The following is a 25,788-nucleotide window of genomic DNA, read 5'->3' as shown; positions in this document are numbered from 1 at the left end:
TGTTGTTAGAATTTATTTAATATTACTTTGTACACCAGGATCCTTTTCTACGCAGCTGACGGCTGGTAACTGTGCAGGGGCGGATCTAGCAAAGTTTAGCCAGGGGGGCCGATAGGGCATGAACAGGGAAAAGGGGGCACAAAGACATACTTTTCTTTCTTATTCTCATTTAAAATGTCTAGCTTTTAATAATTAATTATCTGAATCTTACACCCAAAGTCCATTACTGTATATAGTAACTGTTAAGTCTAATATACCCTAGTAAGCTATATTACTTTTTCCTTTGGGAAGATAACATCTGTGCAGTCTGCAGTTCTGTTGAAGGAAGATGTTGAATCTATTTAATTATTCTTGAAAAATAATTTATTTCTGTGCATTTTTTTTCCACACTGCATCAAATTAAAGTTGATTACGTCGTTCCCTATTTTTATTTTTATTTTTTTGCTGGGAGTTTGCAACCCTATTAGTTAGCAGAAATCTTAAGCAATCTAAGTACTCTTTAAAATACCAGAATAGGAAGGATGGAGTAGGTTTAAGTTTATTAGATTGATCAGTATTGCTGAACTATGAAATATTTTGGGTGCAGTGTATTTTTTACATATAGGTATAACAGAATAGCTTTAGTGTAGTTGTTGTTTTAAACTTGAGTATGAACTTATACAAAATGCAGCAAGATATTAAAAAAACAGTTTTATTGATTAAAAAACACTATATCGGATTCATATCGGTTTCGGCAGATATCCAAATTTACGATATCGGTATCGGACATAAAAAAGTGTTCTCTTTCAAACATTCATTTCGGTGTCTCACTATGGGGAACGCTCTCTCAGCGTTGTCCTCAGAAGCCTCTATATCATTACTCCAGCCAGTATTGGCTGGCAGTCGTGACGCTTGCGTCAGGGAGGGGCCACCCTCCTCCCTATAAAAGGGTGTGACGCAGCGTCACCCGTCATTCAATTTCCTCTTCTCGCTTCTTAGAAACCTCATCTCTCCTGACTGTGAACGTGAGTGCTAGCTTAACTGTCCACACGAGCAAGCTAACACCTTGGTCACCGGGCGCTAGCACGGCTCGCGTTTCGAGTCGCCTGCTCTTCACCACAGAGCCAGGTCGGAGAGTGTGTTAGCTGCCACCACGCATCTAGCACAATAGTTAGCTGACCAAGCTAACTGTCTTTGCTACACACGGTCACCAAGCCAAGTAGCACAAGCGCTAGCCACCACACTAGCCAGGTCACACTAGCTCACCATAGCTACCCAACCGAGAGAAAAAAATAAATTTTTTTTAAAAAAGATCAGCGTTAGCCGTCCAGCCATTCCAAGCTAGCTACACCAAGCTTCCTTAATATGGCAGACTGCAAACCGCTGCCCAGAATTTGCCCCTGCGGTTGCAAAATCTCAGGTTCAGATACACATGACGTGTGTGTGATGTGCCTCGGGCTGCAACACGCCCAAGCGGCTATTTCCACACCGGGTATATGCGAACACTGCGCTTGCTTCACCCTAAAAAGCCTTCGCCGAAGGCTAGCCCGCCAGGCTAGCCTGTCGAAGGAGGACCCAATGCTGTCTCCAATCGGCCCACCGATGGAGCACACTGAGTCCGCCACACCAGGCACCAGCTGGGGTGACGACATGGATATCGTCCTCCCGCTGGTGGATGATGCCGAGGTAAGCTGCGAAGCTATGCTTGATTCCCTCGAGGCTAATGACGAGCTACTCAGCGAATCCTCTGAGGGAGCGTCGGAACATCTCGTCTCGGACGAGGATGACGACGTTTTCTTTGCCCCCTCTGGTCGGAATTCTGCGACACAAGGGGCCGATTGTGATAACCCCGGCACACAGTCCCGCGGCATGGAGCTATTTGACGTTGCAAAACGGGCAGCTGAAAAGCTGGCAATCCCATGGCCCGCGGTGACAACGGAGACCTCCACCTCACGATACGAGGGTAAAAGGCTCCCCAAAGCAAAGCGCACTACTAAGCAGGTACTGCCGCTTTTCCCCGAATGCGTGGACGAGGTCACACGCTGCTGGGCAAAGCCATTTTCGTCACCCAACCCCGTGCAGGGAGCGGCGGCGTTTGACTGCGCTGGAATGAAAGAGAAGGGCATCTACCAAATTCCCACAGTGGAGAATCTGGTGGCTTCTCATCTCCACCCAAACCAGAAACTTTCCATGTCATCTGGTCCGTCCCTGCCCTCCAAGGCCGAACGCCTGCAGTCCTCCCTGGCTGACAAGGCGTATAAATCGGTTGCCACCACCGCGAGGGCATTGAACGCCTCATCGCTCCTGCTAGCCTACTCGGCGGAGCTCCAGGACCAGGCTGCTGCGAACCCGGATGCTAGCGAGTTGTGGGAAGAGCTGGGCGTAGTTACGGACCAGTGTCTCCACCTCACTAGAGCAGCAGTACAAGCGGCGGGCAGAGCCCTCAGCATCATCGTCCTACAGGAGAGGGCAAGATGGCTGAACTTGTCGGGGCTTTCGGACAGAGAAAAACGTGACATTCTGGACGAAAGCATCGACCCCGCTGGGCTTTTCGGGACCGCCGTTGCCACCATGCAAAGACGGTGCGAGGAGAAGAAGAAAGAGGGAGAGGCCCTGCAGCTGTGTCTCCCTAGGAAGACCCAGGCTGCGCCTCCACCCGGTCACCGCACGTTTGCTCAGGTCACCAGCCGTCCAGCCGGCGTGCCGACGTTTAAAATCCCTCGCCGCCCAGCCCCGCAGGTCGCGGCCCAGGGTCCTCTAGGATCGCAGAACCCTAAGACCCACTGGCCCAAGAAACACGTCCCGCCTGCTGCCGCTCAGGGTGCCCCACCACCAGCCAAGCAGTCGGACCGCAAGAAGAAGCGGACTGCCTAACATCCCCCACGGGGAGATCGGAGCCGGACCAGCCCGGGCTCCAAGTTCACTCCAGGGCTCAGTTCCGGAGCCCGTTCGGAGAAGTGTGTTCTGCCTCCACCTTTCAGCGCCTGGGACTCGAGTTGGATCCCACAGAGCGGATTTCAAAAAAGAGACGACGAAACGCTGTTCAGCTGAATCAAGCATGTCTGTCTCACAAAACACACTGTTTATTAAAAACTCACCCGTTGCATCCAGGCATGTTGCCAAGGGCACGGGAAAAATGTGTGAAAAACACAGAAAGTATGTTGAAAAACATAATGCCCCCACGCACCCAGACACCCCTCCTTGAACCGCTACCTTATCGTGGTGGAGGGGTTTGTGTGTCACAGGGATCCCAGGGGCTATGTTGTCTGGGGGCTTTTGCCCCCTGGTAGGGTCTCCCATGGCAAATTGGCCCTGGGTGAGGGACCAGACAAAGAGCGATTCATAAGACCCTTATGAAAAGGACATCGAGGGAACAGTTTACCCTGCCCGGGATAGGGTTACCGGGGCCCCGCCCTGGAGCCAGGCCCGGGGAGGGTGCCCGAGGGCGAGCGTCTGGTGGCTGGGCCTTAGTCCATGGGGCCCGGCCGGGCACAGCCCGAAGAGGAGACATGGGCCCATCCTCCCGCAGGCCCACCACCCGCAGGAGGCGCCATAGGGGTCGGGTGCATTGTGTGCCGGGTGGCGGCCAGGAGGGGAGGCCCTGGCGGACTGACCCCCGGCTGCCAAGACTGGCAATAGGGACATGGAATGTCACCTCTCTGGTGGGGAAGGAGCCTGAGTTAGTGCGTGAGGTTGAGAGGTACCGGCTAGATATAGTCGGGCTCACCTCTACACATGGCTTGGGCTCTGGAACCAGTCTCCTGGAGAGGGGCTGGACTCTGTCTCAGTCTGGAGTTGCCCCTGGTGAGAGGCGGCGGGCTGGGGTGGGTATCCTAATATCCCCTCGGCTTGCTGCCGGTACGTTGGGGTTTTTCCCGGTGGACGAGAGGGTTTGTTCCCTGCGCCTTAGGGTCGGGGAACGGGTCCTGACTGTCATCTGCGCTTATGCGCCGAGTGGCAGTTCAGAGTACCCAGCCTTCTTAGAGTCCCTGGGGGGGGGGGGGGGGGGTGCTGGAGGGTGCGAACACAAGAGTGTCCATAAGTGCACGTGGCACCAGGATGCTCTAGGCCGTAGGTCGATGATCGATTTTGTAATCGTATCAGCAGACCTGCGACCATATGTTCTGGACACTCGGGTAAAGAGAGGGGCTGAGCTGTCAACTGATCACCAACTGGTGGTGAGTTGGATCAGGTGGCGGGGGAAGACGCTGGACAGACCTGGTGCACCTAAACGCGTAGTGAGGGTGTGCTGGGAACGTCTAGCAGAGGCCCCAGTCCGCGAGATCTTCAACGCACACCTCCGGCAGAGCTTCAACAGCATTCCGAGGGAGACTGGGGACATTGAGTCCGAATGGACCATGTTCAGCGTCTCCATTGCCAAAGCTGCTGCATTGAGCTGCGGCCGCAAGGTGGTTGGTGCCTGCCGTGGTGGTAATCCCCGAACCAAATGGTGGACACCAGAGGTGAAGGGAGCCACCAGGCTGAAGAAGGAGTCCTATCGGGCTTGGTTAGCCTGTGGGACTCCGGAGGCAGCCGACAGGTATCGACAGGCCGAGCGGAATGCGGCTCGGGCAGTGGCTGAAGCAAAAACTCGGGTGTGGGAGGAGTTCGGAGAGGCCATGGAAAAAGACTTTCGGGCTGCCTCGAAGAGATTCTGGCAAACCGTCAGACGTCTCAGGAGGGGAAAGCGGTGCTCTACCTGCACTGTGTATAGTGCTGGCGGAGCGCTGCTGACGTTGACTGAGAAAATTGTCAGGCGGTGGAAGGAATACTTCGAGGACCTCCTTAATCCCACTGACACGTCTTCCGAGGAGGAAGCAGAGTCTGGGGATGAGGGGAATGACCCGCCAATTTCCGGGGGCGAGGTCACTGAGGCAGTTAAACAACTCCTTGGTGGCAGAGCCCCTGGTGTTGATGAGGTCCGCCCCGAGTTCCTGAAGGCTCTGGACGTTGTAGGGCTGTCCTGGTTGACACGCCTCTGCAATGTTGCGTGGAGATCAGGGGCAGTACCTGTGGACTGGCAGACCGGGGTGGTGGTCCCCATCTTCAAGAAAGGGGACCGGAGGGTGTGTTCCAACTACAGGGGGATCACACTCCTCAGCCTCCCTGGGAAAGTCTATGCCAGGGTGCTGGAAAGGAGAGTTCGTCCGTTAGTCGAACCTCGGATACAGGAGGAACAATGCAGTTTTCGTCCTGGTCGCGGAACACTGGACCAGCTCTTTATCCTCTCCAGGATACTTGAGGGTGCATGGGAGTTTGCCCAACCAGTCTACATGTGTTTTGTGGACTTGGAGAAGGCATTCGACCGTGTCCCTCGGGGTGTCCTGTGGGAGGTGTTGCGGGAATATGGGGTGTCTGGCCCATTGCTACGGGCCATTCGATCCCTATACAACCGTTGCAAGAGCTTGGTTCGCATTGCCGGCAATAAGTCGGACTCGTTCCCGGTGGGTGATGGGCTCCGCCAGGGCTGCCCTTTGTCTCTGGTTCTGTTCATAATTTTTATGCGCAGCCAAGTGGTGGAGGGCTTTCGCTTTGGTGGCCTCAGAATCTCATCTCTGATTTTTGCAGATGATGTGGTTCTGTTGGCTTCATCGGGTGAGGGCCTCCAGCTCGCACTGGAGCGGTTCGCAGCCGAGTGTGAAGCAGCGGGAATGAAGATCAGCACCTCCAAATCTGAGGCCATGGTTCTCAGCCGGAAAAGGGTGGAGTGCCCACTCCGGGTCGGGGATGAGTTCCTGCCCCAAGTGGAGGAGTTCAAGTATCTCGGGGTCTTGTTCGCGAGTGATGGGAGAAGGGAGCCGGAGATCGACAGACGGATTGGGGCTGCAGCTGCAGTAATGCGGACGCTGCACCGGTCCGTCGTGGTGAAGAGGGAGCTGAGTGTAAAAGCGAAGCTCTCAATTTACCGGTCGATCTACGTCCCTACCCTCACCTATGGCCACGAGCTGTGGGTAGTGACTGAAAGAACGAGATCGCAGATACAAGCGGCAGAAATGAGCTTCCTCCGAAGGGTGGCTGGCCTCTCCCTTAGAGATAGGGTGAGAAGTTCGGCCATCCGGGAGGGGCTCAGAGTAGAGCAGCTGCTGCTCCACATCGAAAGGAGCCAGCTGAGGTGGTTCGGGCATCTGACAAGGATGCCCCCTGGGCGCCTCCTGGGTGAGGTGTTCCAGGCATGTCCCACCGGGAGGAGGCCCCGGGGCAGACCCAGGACACGCTGGAGAGATTATATCTCTCGGCTGGCCTGGGAACGCCTTGGTATTCCCCCAGATAAGCTGGAGGAGGTGGCTGGGGAGAGGGAGGTCTGGGCCTCTTTGCTTAGGCTGCTGCCCCCGCGACCCGGCCCCGGACAAAGCGGATGAAAATGGATGGATGGATGGCACCCAGACACCACCGGGGTTGATTCCCTCAGTGGTGTCCGGCCCCATAATCGCTGGTCAAGCGCGGGCCGCCCGCGCATGCGCAGTCGGGTCTGGTCCGAAGGACCAGTTTCCGCCACAAGAGGGAGCCAGAGCTCCGTCTACTGTGGAGTGCCTGTCTCTGGGGCCGCTGTCAGCAAGAATAGAGAGATGGCGAGCTCTCGCTGCGCCAGAATGGGTTGTGAGGACATTAGAGCGAGGCTATCGTTTGCAATTCGCAACCACCCCTCCCAGATTTCACAAAGTGATTTTCTCTCTTGCAAAAGGCGAATCAGCCAGGATCCTGCAAGAAGAAATAACTACCTTGCTGTCAAAGGGAGCAATACGAGAAATACCCCAGGAGCAGAGCCAATGCGGCTTTTACTCAAGGTATTTTCTCGTGCCCAAGAAGGGAGGGGGACTACGTCCGATACTGGACCTACGGGCTCTGAATCAGCATCTGAGGTCATACAAATTCAGGATGTTGACGACCACCACTCTGCTGCATGTAGTGCGCCCAGGCGATTGGTTTACATCAATAGACCTGAAGGACGCATATTTTCACATCCCTATTTACCCGCCTCACAGAAAATTCCTGCGCTTTGCGTTTCAGGGCAGAATGTACGAGTACCAGGTCCTGCCGTTTGGTCTCTCACTGAGCCCTCGGGTATTTGTGAAATGCACAGAGGCGGCCATAGCCCTACTGAAGAGGCGGGGCATCCGCATAGCAACATACATAGACGATTGGCTGCTGCTATCAGAGTCAGAAATAATGGGAAGAGAGCACACCAGGTTGACAGTGGATCATCTGATGGCTCTGGGTTTCACCATAAACTACCAAAAGAGTGTCCTGCAGCCAGCTCAGGCCATCTCTTTCATAGGAATAGCTCTAAATTCCGCCTCGTACAGAGCGTGTCTCTCTGTGGACAGAGTAAAAAAAATGCTATCACATGCCGGCATTTTTCAGTTGGGAAGATATCTCCCATTCAGAAAATGCCTGCAGATGCTGGGATTAATGGCGTCTTCACTGGCAGTCATTCCACTAGGCAGACTGCATATGAGGGAATTTCAGCGATGGGTTGCATCACTGAGACTGAGTCGAAAGCGCCATACCCACCGCTATATCAGAGTGACAGCAGACTGCGCTGCAGCACTCCACTGTTGGAGAAATCCCACATTTCTCACTCAGGGGGTGTCACTGGGAGCTGTCACAGCCAGAAAGGTGGTGACCACGGACGCGAGTCTCACGGGTTGGGGTGCCACTCACGAGGGCAGAGCAGTGAGCGGCAGCTGGGACTCACAACAGAGGGGTGCTCATATAAATTGGCTAGAATTGCTAGCAGCTTTTCTAGCACTGAGACACTTCCTTCCCCTGTTGAGAAACCACCATGTTCTGATCAGAACAGACAACACCACTGTTGTGGCGTACATCAACAGACAGGGCGGGTTACTTTCCCGTCCTTTGCACATGCTGGCTCGCAGACTGATCATGTGGAGCAGCATCAATCTGTTGTCACTGAGAGCTACTCACATTCCAGGAGCTCTGAACTTGGGAGCAGACTTAATGTCCAGGGGAAACCCGCAGTACGGGGACTGGACCCTGCACCCACATGTGGTGACCCAGATCTGGACCCGCTTTGGCCAGCCACAGGTCGATCTGTTTGCCTCGAGGGAGAACGCTCAGTGTCCACTGTATTTCTCCCTGAGGGACCAGGAGGCTCCGCTAGGGGTAGACGCATTAGCTCACAACTGGCCACATGCTCTGCTTTATGCGTTCCCTCCACTGGCCTTAATTTCTCCCACTCTAACCAGAGTGAGAGAGAGAGGGCTAACAATGATATTGATCGCCCCAAGGTGGATGAGGTCCCATTGGTTGGCAGAGATTATGCCCCTCTTGTGGAGCGAACCTTGGCCTCTCCCTCTCCGACGAGACCTAGTCTCCCAAGCCAGGGGGGAGATTTTTCACCCTCACCCCGAGCGCCTCGCCCTGTGGGCTTGGCCCGTGAGAGGTTGAATCTGAGTACGGCAGGACTCCCCCAGGGTGTTATAGCCACTATTCAGAGTGCTAGAGCCCCCTCCACAAGATCATTGTATGAGAACAAGTGGAGGGTATTTGAGGAATGGTGTGGAAAGTCTCACACTCTCTCCTTTCAGTGCTCTGTGACAACAATTCTCTCCTTTCTCCAAGAACTGTTAGATAAAGGAAAGGCCTTTTCCACAATTAAAGTATATCTAGCAGCCATTTCAGCCTGCCATGTGGGCTTCGTGGATGGCCCGGTGAGCCATCACCCGCTAGTCTGCCGTTTCATGAAAGGGGCACGACGGCTCCACCCAGTGTCTAAACCTCTCGTTCCCACGTGGGATTTATCCCTGGTGCTGGGGGCAGTTTCACGGCCACCATTTGAACCACTAAACCAGGTGGAAATGAAAATCCTGTCTTTGAAGACTGCATTGCTCCTGGCTCTCGCATCTGCGAAGCGTGTCAGTGATATTCATGCGCTGTCAATACACAAAGAGTGCACCCGATTCACGCGGGATAACTCTAGAGTCACACTCAGGCCAAATCCGGCCTTTGTGCCCAAAAATCCTTATCTTCAATGCACCCCATTGGAGCTGGAAGCTTTTTGCCCTCCTCCTTTCTCCTCCCCTGAACAGGAGCGCCTACATGCTCTCTGTCCAGTTAGGGCTTTATGTACCTATATAGAGAGAACGAAGGCTTTCAGGAGGTCGGATCAGCTGTTTGTTTCCTGGGCTAAACCACATCTTGGCAAGCCCGTTAGCAAACAACGCATTTCCCACTGGATTGTCGAGGCGATCCAATTGGCTTATTCCAGCACGGGTCTGCCCCCCCCCGGAGGGACTTCGTGCTCATTCTGCCAGAGGGATGGCAACCTCTTGGGCCCTTTTTAGGGGTGTCTCTATAGAAGAGATATGTGCAGCTGCGAGCTGGGCTTCGCCTTTGACCTTTGCAAGGTTTTACAGGTTGGATGTCACTGCACCGTCTCTAGCCCACAATGTGTTAAGTGTGGGTCCCCACGAGACCTCCTAAATTGACAGTCAGTCGTTCAGATGGGCTTATCTGGCAATACGGGAGTCTGCATATCCCCATAGTGAGACACCGAAACGAATGTTTGAAAGAGAACTTGAGGTTACTCTATTCCGTAACCCCTGTTCTCTGATAACATGAGTGAGGTGTCTCACCAGATCACCCTCCTTGCACGAAGCGAGGAAGAGGTGAGCTTATCTTGAATGACGGGTGACGCTGCGTCACACCCTTTTATAGGGAGGAGGGTGGCCCCTCCCTGACGCAAGCGTCACGACTGCCAGCCAATACTGGCTGGAGTAATGATATAGAGGCTTCTGAGGACAACGCTGAGAGAGCGTTCCCCATAGTGAGACACCTCACTCATGTTATCAGAGAACAGGGGTTACGGAATAGAGTAACCTCAAGGTATCGTGCCATCTCTAGTTTGTATATATAGAGACCTATTCAGCATTGTAAGAGTGAACATATGAACACTAGTTTTTGCAAGTTATAGAAATTTGGGCAGGTTCTTTGCTGTCACCCAGAAGTTCTTTTTCACCATCTTTTTCAGTGTGGTCTTGCAGTGATCTTTGCATCATCCCCTACTGCTGAAAGCTGAGACCTTTTCGAGATACTTTTTTGGCGCTTGTTAATCTTCTGAGATCATGTAAAATGTATGGTTCACATGTGTATTTTATTTTAATTTACAAACTTGAAAATTTGGGATCAGATTTTCATTTTACATATTAGTAATGATAAACAAGTTTATAGGAAAACTAAATCCATCAACTACCCACTAAATGCTGGACATCAGATAGACACGCAGGTCTTCATTTGACTGTCTCAGCTGCAGAAGATAACTGGAGACAAATACAAAGATGTAAACAAAGCAGCAGAAAAATGAATTGGTGGCCTATAGAAAACATCTCCTCCGCCCTCTTGAAACATGGGACTAGAGAGCCTCTAGAAGCAGTATAAAAACATTGTTTAAGTCTTTGTTTAACGTTGAAAATGCATTCTCAGAGACCACATGTGGACTATAAATACTCTCTACACAAAGGTCCTATGGACGTCAGCACTAGATGCTCAGTAGGCTTCAAAAAAAAAAAAAAGAAGAAGATGCTGCCTGGTGTTACAAACAGCCCCTTCACTGGACGAAACTGGACGGTCAAATATTTCATATAAAAGACATCACTCCGACGTCACTTTGCACAGTGGGTATGAGCTTTTTTTGAGCTTACATAGAATGAATGTTAAAAATACAATGGTGGAAATGGTTCTTTGCTCTTGTATTTTATATGTTATGATAAGGCAAAAAAAACCATCAGAAAAAGAAAATATTGTGTGTGTCGGAGAGGTGATTATTACTGTTGCTATCATAAAGAGAAAATCAAGACAACGCCAACATGCTTAATGGACTCTGTGTTGTGCCTGACTCTGTCTTTGATGGTTACTGCTGGTGATGCCGTATGCAACACACACACACACACACACACACACACACACACACACACACACACACACACACACACACACACACACACACATCACAGCCAATTTTCCTCAACTTCATGTGGGATGATGACGGATGCAATAGAATTATGTTAATGAGCATCACTGTTGTCCAATGACACACTTCACTAACTAAAAGGCTTAGAGACAGGTGGCAACAGACAACAACTGTGGGTGGAAAGTATTAAGGGTGAGGAGATAGATGCAGGAATTACAACACACAGAAAATGTTTTGGGTTTCCACTTTGGTGCACAATGCCAGAATAGGGACATTTTCTTAAGGCCAAGCCTTTTATTCAGAACAATAGCCAACAGTTTTCTTGTAATGGAGAAACCTAAATGAATACATTTAATAAAAAATAAACAAATTCTTACTATACTGTAGTTGTAGTTTACTAGAAACCTGCACCAGGTTTTAATGCTTGTAGTAAATGGCAGTAACCAACTCAATGTGTTGACGATGGTATCTTTCCTGTCCTCACAGCAGTCCTAGCAACATCATAGGTAACTACTTTGTCATCAACACTGTATTAATACTTCATAGAAAGACCTTGTGGCGTTAATTGGCTGAAAATTTTCTGTAATTCACAAAGAAAACTCCCCTAGAATCAATGCTTTCTGGGCATTCACAATACATTTTCACTTTTTGGAGGCAGTATTGCTCATCAGTTGCATTAGAAAAGGCTGTAATAGATATGAAGTGTACGGAAGAATACAATTAATGGAAATAGAATCGCTGAGACCAAAAAAAAAAAAATCAGAATCAAGTAAACTGCAAAGAGTTGTGAATCAGACAGGTGCAGTCATAGAAACAACTAATTTTCCATGTATACAGACACATCACTCAGGGACAACAGGACCTCAGGACCAGTGAGTTCAATCAGACAGTGGCATATACATCAGGGAAAATAACATAAATCACTTTAATGAGAAAGAAGAGTAGGGAGGTCAAGCCCTTGTGAAACTGACAAGAAGCCAAGATAAACTCCTGCCTGAATGGGATTCTCAGGAAGTTCAAATGTCCTTTTTATTGACTTATTTATTTTCCATGTCATTTGACAAAATAACATTTAAAAAATGCAGTGTTGTGCAACATTCTCAGTTCTCACCACTACATTGCAAGTAGAGATGTTGCAGAAAAAGACAGCCATTACCTAGCCAATGGCTACCCTTTTTTAACAGCAAAAATAGAAAAAAATTTCCACAACTAAAAAAGGTACTAGGCAGAACGTTGGGAGGGTGATTATGTGTGCAAAACATGCAATTTGGAATCAATGTCAGGAGTCTGCTTCAGATTTCCTTTTAACAGTCAGTGTTTCTTTCAGCTATGAGATCAATCTATTCCCAAACCACAGTCACGTAGTGTTAGCTGTTTAAACATAAAACAGACCATAGCTATAGGGACGGCAGATCAAAAGTAAGTGAATCTGGAAAAAAATGTAATAAGATTACTACAATAATAAAGGAACCAAGGCAAATTGTAAATTGTTGCATGATGGCATTTTAAGGGTGTTTTTCCTTCAGTAAACAAAATACACAAATTTTGAATATTAGGTTTACACTTTTCACAGTCATGATATTTTAGACTACATGCAGGATAACAGTGTTGGTGTGTATGTCAGTACAACAGCTGTTTGGATCCAAACTGAAACATCCAAAGTGTTAGTTGGGTAGTCATGACAGTTTTATTGTGTTCCTGAAATGATTTGTCTGGCTTTGGACTGATTTCAGTGTTGTACCTTTTAGTATCAGATGACATTTTGGGCTTTTAAAGAACTGTCTTCAAGAAACTAAAATGGTGAACATAGTATCCCTGCCCATATTTACTGTAGTACTGTGGCTGTAACAGAATTGCCAATAGCTCTAAGCAAAATTAGGTTTTGAGTGAATCATGAACAAAAGAGATGTTACCCTTATGAACTCTTTTTATTTGAATGCCCTATCTACAGTGTTGGGGAGTAACGGAATACTTGTACCGCCGTTACGTATTTAAAATACAAACTATGAGTAACTTTGAGTACTTTGTTGAAATAAATGGATTACACGGTGGTACTTTCCTGTTTCATATTGTCGCGGGTCAGGACTGTTTCGGTTTTGTTTGACAGCTACGTTCTGTAGTTCCAGGCGGCAGCGTTGCGGTTGCCATGGTTACAGGGTGACGCTCTCGCTCTGCGTGTTTCCTGGGTGAGAGAGAGCGCCTTTTTGTTGTTGTTGTTGTGCTAAGCTAATAGGCAGAATGCAGAATGTGGCCTCATGGGCAGTGTAGTCCGTGATGCAGGGAGAATGGACTGCCATACTCGTTATGTGTCTGTGAACGCGAGGTGGGAGAAAAAGCAGAGTCGAAAAGTACGAGTTGTCATCGAGCAAAAACGGGAGCTGGAAGCATGTAAATATAATAATAACCACTGCAGCCAAGAAGAGAGCCTGACGAGCCCAGTTGTAAGTAAGCTATTAAAACTCGACTGTACGCCTTGTTCGTGTTTTCCTCCAAAACAATAAGTTCCGTTGCAGCAGCCTTTCAACGCCTCTCTCCGTCTCTTGCAAGCAGAGTTGACCCACACAACAAAGAAAAGCTATTTTTCGGCTACGAGCCCGACACGGAACCCGTATTAGGCAAAGGTCCCTTTGGTCATGAAACACTGTGTGGCAGGCAGGAGATGAGGACTCAAAGTGCAGGACTCAGACTCAGGGGATGAACTCAAAGTCACAGCTTTATTGGCTGGCAGGAAAAACATAAAAACTAAACTGGGAAACAACAAACTAAAACTCACAGTGAGACACAGGGAGATCCACAGCTTGAGGGACGACGCGACACTGACTCAGAGAAACACAGGGTTTAAATACACTGAGAAGTAACGAAGGGAATAAGACACAGAAGGAGAGCACAGCTGGAGGAAATCAGAACTGACGAGACAAGGAACCGTAAACTGAACACATTCACATAAGACACGGACCTTCAAAGAAAGAAAGAAACACAGAGACATCACCAGTAAGGCAGAGGACTCGATGAACCAAAAGACACAGAGGGAAACTCAAACATGCAGACACAGACTTGCACAGAACAGAGGGGACACAGAGAGACATGAAGGGCAAGGGATCAAAACTAGAAACCATAGAATAAATCACACACAAGTACAATAATACAAAAATCACAAAGAACTAAAAACGCTGGGTCAGGGGACCCTGACACCTTTACTACGGTTCGGAGCCGCGGACCTTCAGTAATAGTACTAAATCTGCTAAAACCAGGCAAAGACCCTTTATTTCCCTCAAGGTATCGTCCAATTTCTCTTTTAAATTTAGACCTTAAAATAATCTGCAAAGCTCTCTCAAAGAGATTAGAGAAAATGACCCCCCTCTTAATTCATCCTGACCAAACTGGTTTCATAAAAGGTCGGCACTCCTCAACAAACACTCGTAGATTACTTAATTTAATAGACTACTCATACGATAAAAACATCGAAACCATAATATTATCTCTAGATGCAGAAAAAGCATTTGACAGAGTTAACTGGAAATTTTTATTCGCAACTTTACACAAATTTGGTTTTGGAAACTCTTTCATAAACTGGATAAGAATATTATACAATTCCCCAACAGCTCGTATCAGAACAAATGACCAGACATCCTCCAGCTTCTATCTCCTGAGGGGCACCAGACAGGGATGCCCACTCTCCCCTTCACTTTTTGCAATTTTTATCGAACCTCTAGCAGCAGCATTTAGACAGGCTACAACAATTAAGGGCATAAAATGTAAGAACATAGAACATAAAATCAGTCTCTATGCGGATGATGTGTTGCTTTTTCTGCAAAACACACAAACCAACCTCTCTGAGGTAATTACTTTAATAAACTGGTTTTCAAGAGTTTCAGATTATTCAATTAACTGGCCAAAATCTACAGTTCTCCCCATTAACTGCTCCTTCCATAATTCTTCCTCTGCCCCACTGCAATCCGGAAATATTAAATATTTAGGTATTAATGTCTCTCCTAAGCTTTCAGACTTAACTAAATTAAACCACATCCCACTTCTAAAGAAAGTAGAAGGCGATCTGACTAGATGGAAATCTTTACCCATATCACTCATGGGAAGGGTCGCCACTATAAAAATGATGATCTTGCCAAAAATAAATTACTTATTTTTGATGATCCCTAACAAACCATCACAAGATTGGTTCAGATCTCTGGATTCATATATTTCCAAATTCCTTTGGAAAGATAAACCCCCGCGTATAAGCTTAAAAACGCTACAAAGAACCAAGGATAGAGGAGGATTAGATCTGCCTAATTTTCACCAATACTTCTTAGCCAACAGGCTTCAGTTCATCTCAGAATGGTTAAAACATACCTTCTTAGTTGAGCCCTGGCTAGATGTTGAACAGGCACTATGCAAGGATCTAGAGATTTCAGACCTACCATTTATTAGCTCAAACATCAAAAGACATGAATGCTTTAAAAGTATCAACATCAGCTTTTCTCTGACAGCATGGTGGGAGTTTCTAAAAATAACGGAGTCTTCATTAATCCCATGCAAACGTACACCTATCTGGAATAACCCTGACATATTACAAAACAATAATATGATTAATTTCCCAGAATGGAGTTGTAAAGGAATTAAATACTTAGAACATATATTAGAGGGAACAGAATTTATTCCATTTGACGGACTAGTTACACAATATGGGATCAACAAGAAAAGATTTTTAGAATATCAACAAATTAAATCCATAGTAAAAAAGAAATTTAACCTCAGTCAAGTTGAATTACAAACACCACTAAGTGCGGCACATTTTCTTACTCTTAAATCCCCCAAATTATTATCTAAAATATACAGAACACTTTCTAAATTAGATGACTCAATATCCCTTCCTATTGCAAAGTGGGAAGCAGATTTATCAGTCAGCTTAGACCAAAACTTCTGGTCTCAGATTTGCTTAAAAACCTTTAAATTAATTAAAAATCCCAGTTTGCAATTAATACAATACAAAATACTACATAGAGTGCACTATACAGGTCATCGGATGTTCAAGATGGGCTTTACATCTTCCAACAACTGCTCACACTGTCAAGGCAATACACCAGACAATTACATCCACGCTCTTTGGTTCTGTCCACCAGTGCAAAAGTTTTGGCGCGAGATATGTGAAGACTTATCAAAGTGTCTGAAATGTAACATTCCAACCTCCCCCTTAGTGTGTTTACTGGGCAGCTTAGATAATGTCACTTCAGAAAAGAATATAGCCCATATGATGGTCACATCTTGCAGGAGCTTTCCTCTCTTCAGGAACTCTCTCTGCAGGAGGGGGAGATACAGGAGAGGTGGAGGAAGATCTCAGCCTGGGCGTTTACTGTCTTATGTAGTCTGGAAGATGAGTGGATGGTGGGGTGGGTGCAGTTTTCTCTGTGGTGGGGTTGGGTGGACTGTCCCGGGCTCTGTGGGGCCGGGAGGCGCTGCTGCACTGGGCCCCGGTCTGGATGGGCCTGGGCCCCCTTTCCCTGGCGGGTCGTGGAGTGTGGGAGTGCCTACTGGGGTCAGCGGGGGAGCTGGCCCCAGGGAGGGGTTACCTGCCCCTCCCTTCCTTCCCTCCCCATCTCCAGCTGCCTCTCTCTTCCCGCTCCACCACAACCACCCACACATGCAGGGCCTTGGAGTAGGGGTATGTCACCAGGGTGCAGAGGAGGCTACCCCCCCCTCTGTCCCCTTCTGGCTGCCTCTGCCTCAATTTTATCCCACAACTTAGACATTCACATCATTCACACTCTCATTACACATACATATAGGATCTTGGGGGTGGGCACAATCACGGAGTCCAAATTACCATCAGGGTGTACACCTCACCCCTGGCGTCATTGCCCACCTCTCAATTTTAAATACACTTAGACATTGAGGGCTATCAGGAGGGACTATGCGCTTACCTGCTGCTCCTTGGCAGGTAGCTCCATGCCCTCCTGGGTTTTAATTGCACCTTAGAACACACATGCCTCAACACTACAATGAGCGGGTGGAGGGAGGTTTGGAGTCTTCTCCCACCCCCATTCTCAGCGGCCTGCTGGAGCGGGAGGGCTAGGTGGAGTTGGCCGTCCAACTGCGGTCTGGAGTGTGGGGCCTCCCTGCTGCTACGGAGTCGGGGTGGTCTGCCTCTCCCCACCGCAGGGAAAAGGGTAACACCACCTGGGTCTGGGTGCAGTTCCCCCCTCCAGGAGCAAGGGTACCTAGACCCGGTTTGTAGAGTACGCTTGGGGAGTGTGATCGTGTGTACAGCGTCTCTTTATGTCTGTCTCCACGTTGGTTGAGTGTGGAGTAAGTGCATATGAGAGCATGAGGGGGGAATGGATGTTTGTGTCTGTGTGTGCCTGTATGTCTGTGTCTATATGTCAGGTTGGGTATCAGACGCCACCTCTCTGGGGACACCTCAGGCCCTCCAAGGTTTGGAGGCCTATCTCCACCTACCACCACTTCCCCTGCCGGTGGCGGACTCCCTCAGGTGTCGGTGCGTTGGTGGTTCTTTGTGTCTGGGGGTGGGCGTCCAGGTACACACCGGCTCACTCCTTGGCGGCCGCTTATCGGGGCCTGGAGCCTGGGGCTCGCTCGGGCCCCTTCGGGGGTGGGGTGCCCCCGGCCTCTCGGCCTGGGGCTCGGTCACTCAGGCACAGCTGGCGGCCGGCGGAGCTCATGGGCGCGTCACTGCAACTCCCCCTGGCTTCTGCTCCGCGGCTGCTGAGTGAACCCTCATCTGGGACTCTCCTCAGCTCTTACTGGAACAGTGGCGCGGCTGCCCCTCTGTTGGTCTTCCATGGTTTCTTGTGTTCTGGGGGCCTCTGGATGTCTGGAGTTTTGATCTCCTCCATACCTGCTTCACACCCTGGAGGACGGGGCTGTGGCCCCCCTCCACACTCCCTAGCAGATCGTTACATGGAGAAACCTTTGGAATACAAGCGCGCTGATCCACACAGGTATGCACGCGGGTGTTCACTGCTCGTAGACCCAAATTACACCTTTCTTGGCTGCTACTTCGAAGCACATCTGTCCTGCGTGCTGCACAACAACATTGAATATTTAGTATTTACTGCTGTTTACACTTAGCTAGATTAATGCGATGGTGTTGTGTTTAGTATGTTGCTTTGTTTTTTGTTTTTTTTGTCTTTTTTTGCTTGTTTTCTATTCTTCTCTCAACAGGTGATCCAGGAGATTTTTTATTTTTTTTCTCCCCCCCTATCTCACTGTCCCTCTCCCCTTCTGTTTTTCCTTTCCTTCCTCTTTCTTTCTCCCTTTCCTATCTCTCACTCATGTCTGTCCCGTCTGTAACATCTGAAAATAAAATATAATAAATAATAAAAACAAAGATCGACCAAATGGACCAATACGGCAATGCCACGACAAAGTAAATCCATTGGGTATCCTTGTTGGTCTTCAGACAACAATTCTGATGGCTAAAGAAGCAAATGGGACAGGTGGAAAAAAAAAAAAAAAAAAAAAGTAATAGTACTAAATCACACAGCAATAATACATTCATGCAGTTGTAAAATGCATGATAATATGTTAAGTAATCCAAAGTATTCAGAATACGTTACTCTCATTGAGTAACGTAACGGAATACATTACAGAATACATTTTAGGGCATGTATTCTGTAATCTGTAATGGAATACATTTTAAAAGTAACCTCCCCTTTGATGCCTATCTATCACACAGTGCAATTAAGATGTAGCATCAAAGAGAGAAGTAGACAGAAGAAAAATGTGTCAGATAGTAACCTAGCTTACCTTCCATTCATGCGCTTAATAATGATGTAATTGCAAAAACTAATCACCACTAAAATCATGGCTGGGAAAAGTATTGAAAATTTGCCACAATTGAAAAGCTTATTAACCTCAACTATATAAAAAAAACTGGCTAACATGCATATAGACCTATTCAAAACACCGATTTAAGTCATACTAATAAATGCATGTCCATGCTTGTACACTTCAACTACTGGCCTCCCTAGAAATTAAACTGAAAAATGGAAAGAACGCTATGGTAGAAAAGCACACGGGTTAAAAGAGAAGCTGCGAGTCCTGATTTGGAGTTTTCTCCCTGAACTGTGATGGATGTTACACTATGGACAAAATGAATGAAGGAGACACAGAGCACTGTTCTATTCCACTTTTCTTCCCTTTCCTAACTGCTACTTTTTGAAACTTTTTGAACATCTTTGAAGTTTCCCCAGTGCTCTAAAACAGCTAAAATAACTATTTTGTAGCACAGTTAACAAATTAATCCTAGTTTTTGTTTGTTTGTTTGTTTTGTTTGTTTTTTTGCATTTTTCTGATTAAATGTCACATGCTCTTCTCACATTACCAACTGACTTTCTCTCTTTGTTTCTCAATATTTTTTTTTAACTTTGGGTCTTTGATTGAACTGTTTTCAGTTTTTAGCTTAAGAATAATTATAGAAATTATTATTTTTTCAAACTGAGATTCATTGTCCATGGCTCATTTTCTGTGAAGAACATGAATCAGAAAACATTCATATTGAGCTCCCCCTGTGTCACCCCCCTTCACATTTGTATCACATACAAGGTCTTCGGGTCCACTGGACCCATGGCTAGTGAAAGTGTGGAAATCAGAGGTCCTGTGTACCCTCATTTTCTCTTCCTCCTGTCTGAGTCTGTGTGTGTGTGAGAGAGAAAGAGGAGAAGGAAAAAGTAAAGCATGTGAATTGACCCACGTGCGACCCACTAGTGCTGTTCCTGCACAAGGTTGCAACACTGCTGCAAAATTGGAGCACCCAACACTGTCTGCACCCACATTCATACACATTTCACAGTTTGTCTTGCAGGAACGAGTTTTGGGGCTCTGACACTATAAATATCCCTCTCAATGTGGTTCCATACCACAACTGATCAAGATGGCAAAGCAATTCTCTGTTCAGACTGCCTTACAGTTGATATTGGAAGAGACAGAGGGTTTTGATGGTGATGCAGAGGAAAAAGTTTCAGAATGCGGGGATCACATATCTGAAAATTCAGAATGTGACACTGAGTTTGAAGAGGACAATGAGCATCAGCCAGCTCTGAAGTGTAAAAGAGCCTCAGGATCAGCCCATCAGCAAGCTTCAAAGCGCAAGTGAACTTCAGGACCAGCCCACCAGCAGCCAGCCACAAGACCAGCAGGTGAGCAGCAAGCCACAGGATCAGCCAGTGAGGGCCAGACTATCAGCAGCTTGCAAATAATACCGTATGGATGGCAAAAGATGGCAAAATTGAATGGTCTTCCTGCTCAAGAAATGAACCCCCCCCCCATGGCTGCCAATGTGATTCAGATGATACCAGGACCTACACATTTGGCAGTCAGTCATGTACAAAACATCAAGTCTTCTTTTGACCTTTTCATGACATGCCATACCCTATGAAGAAAATCATCCTGGAATGCACCAATTTAGAAGAAAGCAGAGTTCTTGGAAAGACGTGGAATGTTTTGGATGAAACCGATTTGGATGCTTACTTTGGGGTTCTTATTCTGGCTGGTGTTTTCAGGTCCAAAGGGGAGGCCACAGAATCCCCCTGGGATGAAGAAACTGGCAGAGAACTTTTCCGGTCAATGATGTCTCTGAGAACTTTCAAAATAATCTCCAGGACCATCCGATTTGATGTCCGTGATGATAGACCAGCTCAATGGCAGAGAGACAAGCTAGCTGCCATCAGGACAGTGTGGGACAAGTGGATCACCGGTGACCCGAGATGGACAGAAAAACACAGTATACATGCACCCAGTGCAAGAAGTACATTTGCAATACACACAGTGAAACTCAAGGGCTTTTTTAGTGAGACGGGTGCTGTAAGTGTCTCTCTCCCCTCCCTCCAGGACATTTACAGCACCCGTCTCACTAAAAAAGCCCTTTGCATAGCGGCTGATCCCACGCACCCAATGCAAAGCTTCTTCAAGCTGCTGCCGTCAGGGAGGAGACTGCGGAGTCTCCAGGCCAGGACCAGCAGACTGAAGGACAGCTTCATCCATCAGGCTGTCAGGAAGCTAAACTCCCTCCCGATTCTGCCCCCCTCTCCCCTCTTCTCCACTCACTGGCCTGCTCCAGTCACTTTGTGGAGCATTGGACTGCCATTACCTCATAAGACTTTGTTGTTACACTATCTCTTACCGTACACTACTAAATCTCCATTTGCACTATTTGCCTATTTTGCACCACTATGCCTTCTTACTTGAATATTGTATATTGTATATTGCATAGCTTTTTTTTTGTTATACGTAAAATTGTATTGTATTTATTTAAATTTTTACTTTTTAATTATTTTATTTGCATTTTTCTAATCACTAGGGTTTGAGAGTAACGCAATTTCTATTCTGTGTATGTCCTGTACATGTGGCAGAATTGACAAATAAAGTTGACTTGACTTGACTTGACTTATAGTCTGGCATGAAAATAGCCATGTTCAATGGGACTAATGTGTTGTTCAGACAGATGTTGTGTAAACTAACCAGAGTAGCTTAAATTTCTAATGACGTTCAAATAAATAATACACTATAGTTTTGGAAAAACTTGCTTCATTTGTACATTTGTTCATTACATGCTTTAACATTGTTTATACCAAATTCTGAGCTTACCCATCTGGATGTTTCAACAAAAATGAAAACTCCTCACATCATCCAGTGTTTTTCCAATCTGTTGGCTAGTTTTGGTGAGTCCATGCATATTGATGCTCTAGTGGTTGTAACAAGGTAACAAGGGGTTATTTAAGATACTACTGCCTACCTATCAGCTTGAAGTAGTGTGACCATTCTCTTCTGACCTTTGATATCAAAAATATATTTTCTTCCAAAGAACTGCTGCTCACTGGCTGTTTTTCTTTCTTTCTATGTAAACTCCTAGAAGTGGTTGTGGAGCAAAATTCCATTAGATCAGCAGTTTCTGAAATACCAGCCCATTTGGCAACAACAACTATGCTATCTCTACACTTAAATTACTTTCCCTTCTGGTGCTCTGTTTGTATTTCAGCAGGTCACCTTGACCATGTCTACATCTAATTGTATTGAGTTACCACCATGTGACTAGTTGATTAGATATTTACGTTAACGTGAACACGAGTACCTAATGAAGTGACCAGTGACTGTAGCTCTAACATTATACCTTGTTAGAGCTACAGTCACTGGTCACTAAAAGAAATCTTCAGCTGCAGGGTTTCAGAAAGACTATCCTTCAAGCTGATAACTCACATCAACCCCCTGTGTTGGTAAGTATCTGCCCTGCTGTGCTGCTGATGGGTACACACAGTTTGTACCAGGGAGTGACTCATATTTTTGGATGTCAAGAATGCTGTCAAGAGATAGCTATGGTTTGTAACAAAGAATACCCAAGGGAAAAGATGACTCCTCCAAGTTGGGTAAGTCTTAATTTTTTCTTCCTTTGTAAAATGTTTTTCCTTCACATTTTTTTATTCTTTAGGTTTTGTTCATTCAGATTCCATCAAACTGGTCTCATCATTTCCTTGGACACTATGAGTTATAAAAAATCTTGTATTACTGTACAAATAAATAAATAAATAAATAAATATTTATTGTTAAATAAATAACAATAAAAGACAGATTTGTAAACATGTGTCTGATATTTAGTACCTAATACAACATTTTTCTCTCTCATTTCTTCCCCTTTGTGTTCTCATTTCTGTGTCCCTGAGCTAAGTGTATGAATTCTGTATTTCAAGCACTAAATTTGATTGAGTGCATCCCAAATGATCCCTATATTATGGCCATTATATGTTATTGATCTGGGTTAATAAAAGCACATTCACACACATTAATCACTTTCTGTCTGGAATAAAATCAGTTGTTTTTGTAAGTTTTAATTCAAAGCTCAAATAGCATATGACTAGAAGAAAGGCAAGCCCCCAAACCTTCTACAATTCAGAGGACAGAGACGGGTCAATAAGAAGAACCATAATTTAGACACGAAACACATGAAGGAAATAAAACTTCATTTGTCATTATTTATGTAAGCAAGAGCATTTGTAGAAAAAGAAGATAATAAATGAATAACAATAACACTGTATTAGAGTTGAAAGATGAGTAGTGATTTGATTCCAGACGGAAAGTGATTAGTGCTAAAACATCAAACTTTTTTTCCTTCCTCCTTGGAGCTAAATGACCCAAACACATGAGATATCAATGGAAATCCCAGGGTGCCCTCTATTTAGTACATAAGGACTTAGGCTAGCTAAAATAAGTCAAAAGGTATAGCCCAAAAACAAATTCATTACAGAGGACATAAATGGACAAGCTAGTTCTCAGGAGGATATAAGAATCCTTTTTATACATTTAGGAATATTTTTATTGATCCAAACACAGATTTCATTTATTCACTGATTGGAACAGAAGTGAGGAAATAAACAAAATAATGCAGAAGATTCTGTGCTAATGTTTAATCAGGTGGCATAAGACCTCCTTTTTGTTGTCACTACTCATATGGTAAACAGCTGGGATTGGTGTGTTTCTAAATTGTTTACTAAATTGCACTGCAGGTTCAAGTACATGGTGCGTAAAAGCCACCGTGATCTGCCAACAGGGGCCTCAATAGGACTTGAGGCTACAATAATGTAAAACAATGAGGTAACTGGCCTTTTTTTTGATAATTACTGTTTGCCTGATTTGATGATGAGAATAAGGAGAATGTGAAATGGTCTAGGGAACTAATTAACACACTGAAATAAAGTTTAGTGCTCAGAATTTTTTCTCAGGAGACTGAAAAGATTTGGCATGAGCCCCCGCATCCTCAGGACCTTCTATCACTGTGCCATTGAGAGCATCCTCACTGGATGCATCACCACCTGGTATGGCAACAGCACCGCCTACAACTGCAAAGCTCTCCAGCGAGTAGTGCGGTGCTCTGAACGGATAATTGGAGGTGAGCTTCCCTCCCTCCAAGACATCTACAGAAAGCGCTGCCTGAGGAAAGCGGGGAGGATCATCAAGGACTCCAGTCACCCCAGCCATAAACTGTTCAGACTACTTCCCTCAGGAAGGAGGTTCTGCAGCATCCGGTCCTGAACCAGCAGACTGAGAGACAGCTTCTTCCACCAGGCCATCAGACTGCTGAACACGTCATAGACGCCTCAGCTTCACTACTGGAACTTTAACATTATGCACTCCATACTGTACAGTAATGCCACTGTTTTGCACATGTCTCACTCTGTATATTTTTATATATTTTATTGTTTACTCTATTTAATTTGTAAAATATGTGTATACACACACACACACACACACACACACACACACACACACACACACACACACACACACACGTAGAAAAATATTTAGTATACACATCCAGAAATGCATATACTATTATACAGTGGGGCAAAAAAGTATTTAGTCAGCCACCGATTGTGCAAGTTCCCCCACTTAAAATGATGACAGAGGTCAGTAATTTGCACCAGAGGTACACTTCAACTGTGAGAGACAGAATGTGAAAAAAAAAAAATCCATGAATCCACATGGTAGGATTTGTAAAGAATTTATTCGTAAATCAGGGTGGAAAATAAGTATTTGGTCAATAACAAAAATACAACTCAATACTTTGGAACATAACCTTTGTTGGCAATAACAGAGGTCAAACGTTTACTATAGGTCTTTACCAGGTTTGCACACACAGTAGCTGGTATTTTGGCCCATTCCTCCATGCAGATCTTCTCGAGAGCAGTGATGTTTTGGGGCTGTCGCCGAGCAACACGGACTTTCAACTCCCGCCACAGATTTTCTATGGGGTTGAGGTCTGGAGACTGGCTAGGCCACTCCAGGACTTTCAAATGCTTCTTACGGAGCCACTCCTTTGTTGCCCGGGCGGTGTGTTTTGGATCATTGTCATGTTGGAAGACCCAGCCTCGTTTCATCTTCAAAGTTCTCACTGATGGAAGGAGGTTTTGGCTCAAAATCTCACGATACATGGCCCCATTCATTCTGTCCTTAACACGGATCAGTCGTCCTGTCCCCTTGGCAGAAAAACAGCCCCATAGCATGATGTTTCCACCCCCATGCTTCACAGTAGGTATGGTGTTCTTGGGATGCAACTCAGTATTCTTCTTCCTCCAAACACGACGAGTTGAGTTTATACCAAAAAGTTCTACTTTGGTTTCATCTGACCACATGACATTCTCCCAATCCTCTGCTGTATCATCCATGTGCTCTCTGGCAAACTTCAGACGGGCCTGGACATGCACTGGCTTCAGCAGCGGAACACGTCTGGCACTGCGGGATTTGATTCCCTGCCGTTGTAGCCCCAGATCGAGGGAGATTATCAGTGGTCTTGTATGTCTTCCATTTTCTGATGATTGCTCCCACAGTTGATTTTTTCACACCAAGCTGCTTGCCTATTGTAGATTCACTCTTCCCAGTCTGGTGCAGGTCTACAATATTTTTCCTGGTGTCCTTCGAAAGCTCTTTGGTCTTGGCCATGGCGGAGTTTGGAGTCTGACTGTTTGAGGCTGTGGACAGGTGTCTTTTATACAGATGATGAGTTCAAACAGGTGCCATTCATACAGGTAACGAGTGGGGGACAGAAAAGCTTCTTACAGAAGACGTTACAGGTCTGTGAGAGCCAGAGATTTTCCTTGTTTGAGGTGACCAAATACTTATTTTCCACCCTGATTTACAAATAAATTCTTTACAAATCCTACCATGTGAATTCATGGATTTTTTTTTCCACATTCTGTCTCTCACAGTTGAAGTGTACCTCTGGTGTAAATTACTGACCTCTGTCATCATTTTAAGTGGGGGAACTTTCACAATCGGTGGCTGACTAAATACTTTTTTGCCCCACTGTATATTGTACATATATTTATTAGTTTCAGATGTAGCCTTTCTTGTATTTTGCTTGTTTACGTTATTGT

At 46.3% G+C, this 25,788-nt stretch overlaps 1 protein-coding gene across 1 annotated transcript; it reads left to right on the top strand.

Moving 5' to 3' along the window:
- The first annotated feature begins 1,344 nt into the window (after positions 1-1,344).
- On the top strand, positions 1,345-2,853 carry LOC147325683 (uncharacterized). The gene has a single exon (XM_086297758.1). It carries the CDS (start codon positions 1,345-1,347, stop codon positions 2,851-2,853), a length of 1,509 nt encoding a protein of 502 aa, XP_086153884.1.
- The last annotated feature ends 22,935 nt before the right edge of the window (positions 2,854-25,788 follow it).

This window comes from Aulonocara sp. 'chitande type north' Nkhata Bay, linkage group LG7 (assembly GCF_057382095.1).
Source record: "Aulonocara sp. 'chitande type north' Nkhata Bay isolate Kocher_YH1m ecotype deep benthic linkage group LG7, A_spYH_male_GT1.1, whole genome shotgun sequence".
NCBI lineage: Eukaryota > Metazoa > Chordata > Actinopteri > Cichliformes > Cichlidae > Aulonocara > Aulonocara sp. 'chitande type north' Nkhata Bay.
Note: the sequence above shows the minus strand (reverse complement) of the source record. Positions and strands in the feature narration are given on the sequence as shown.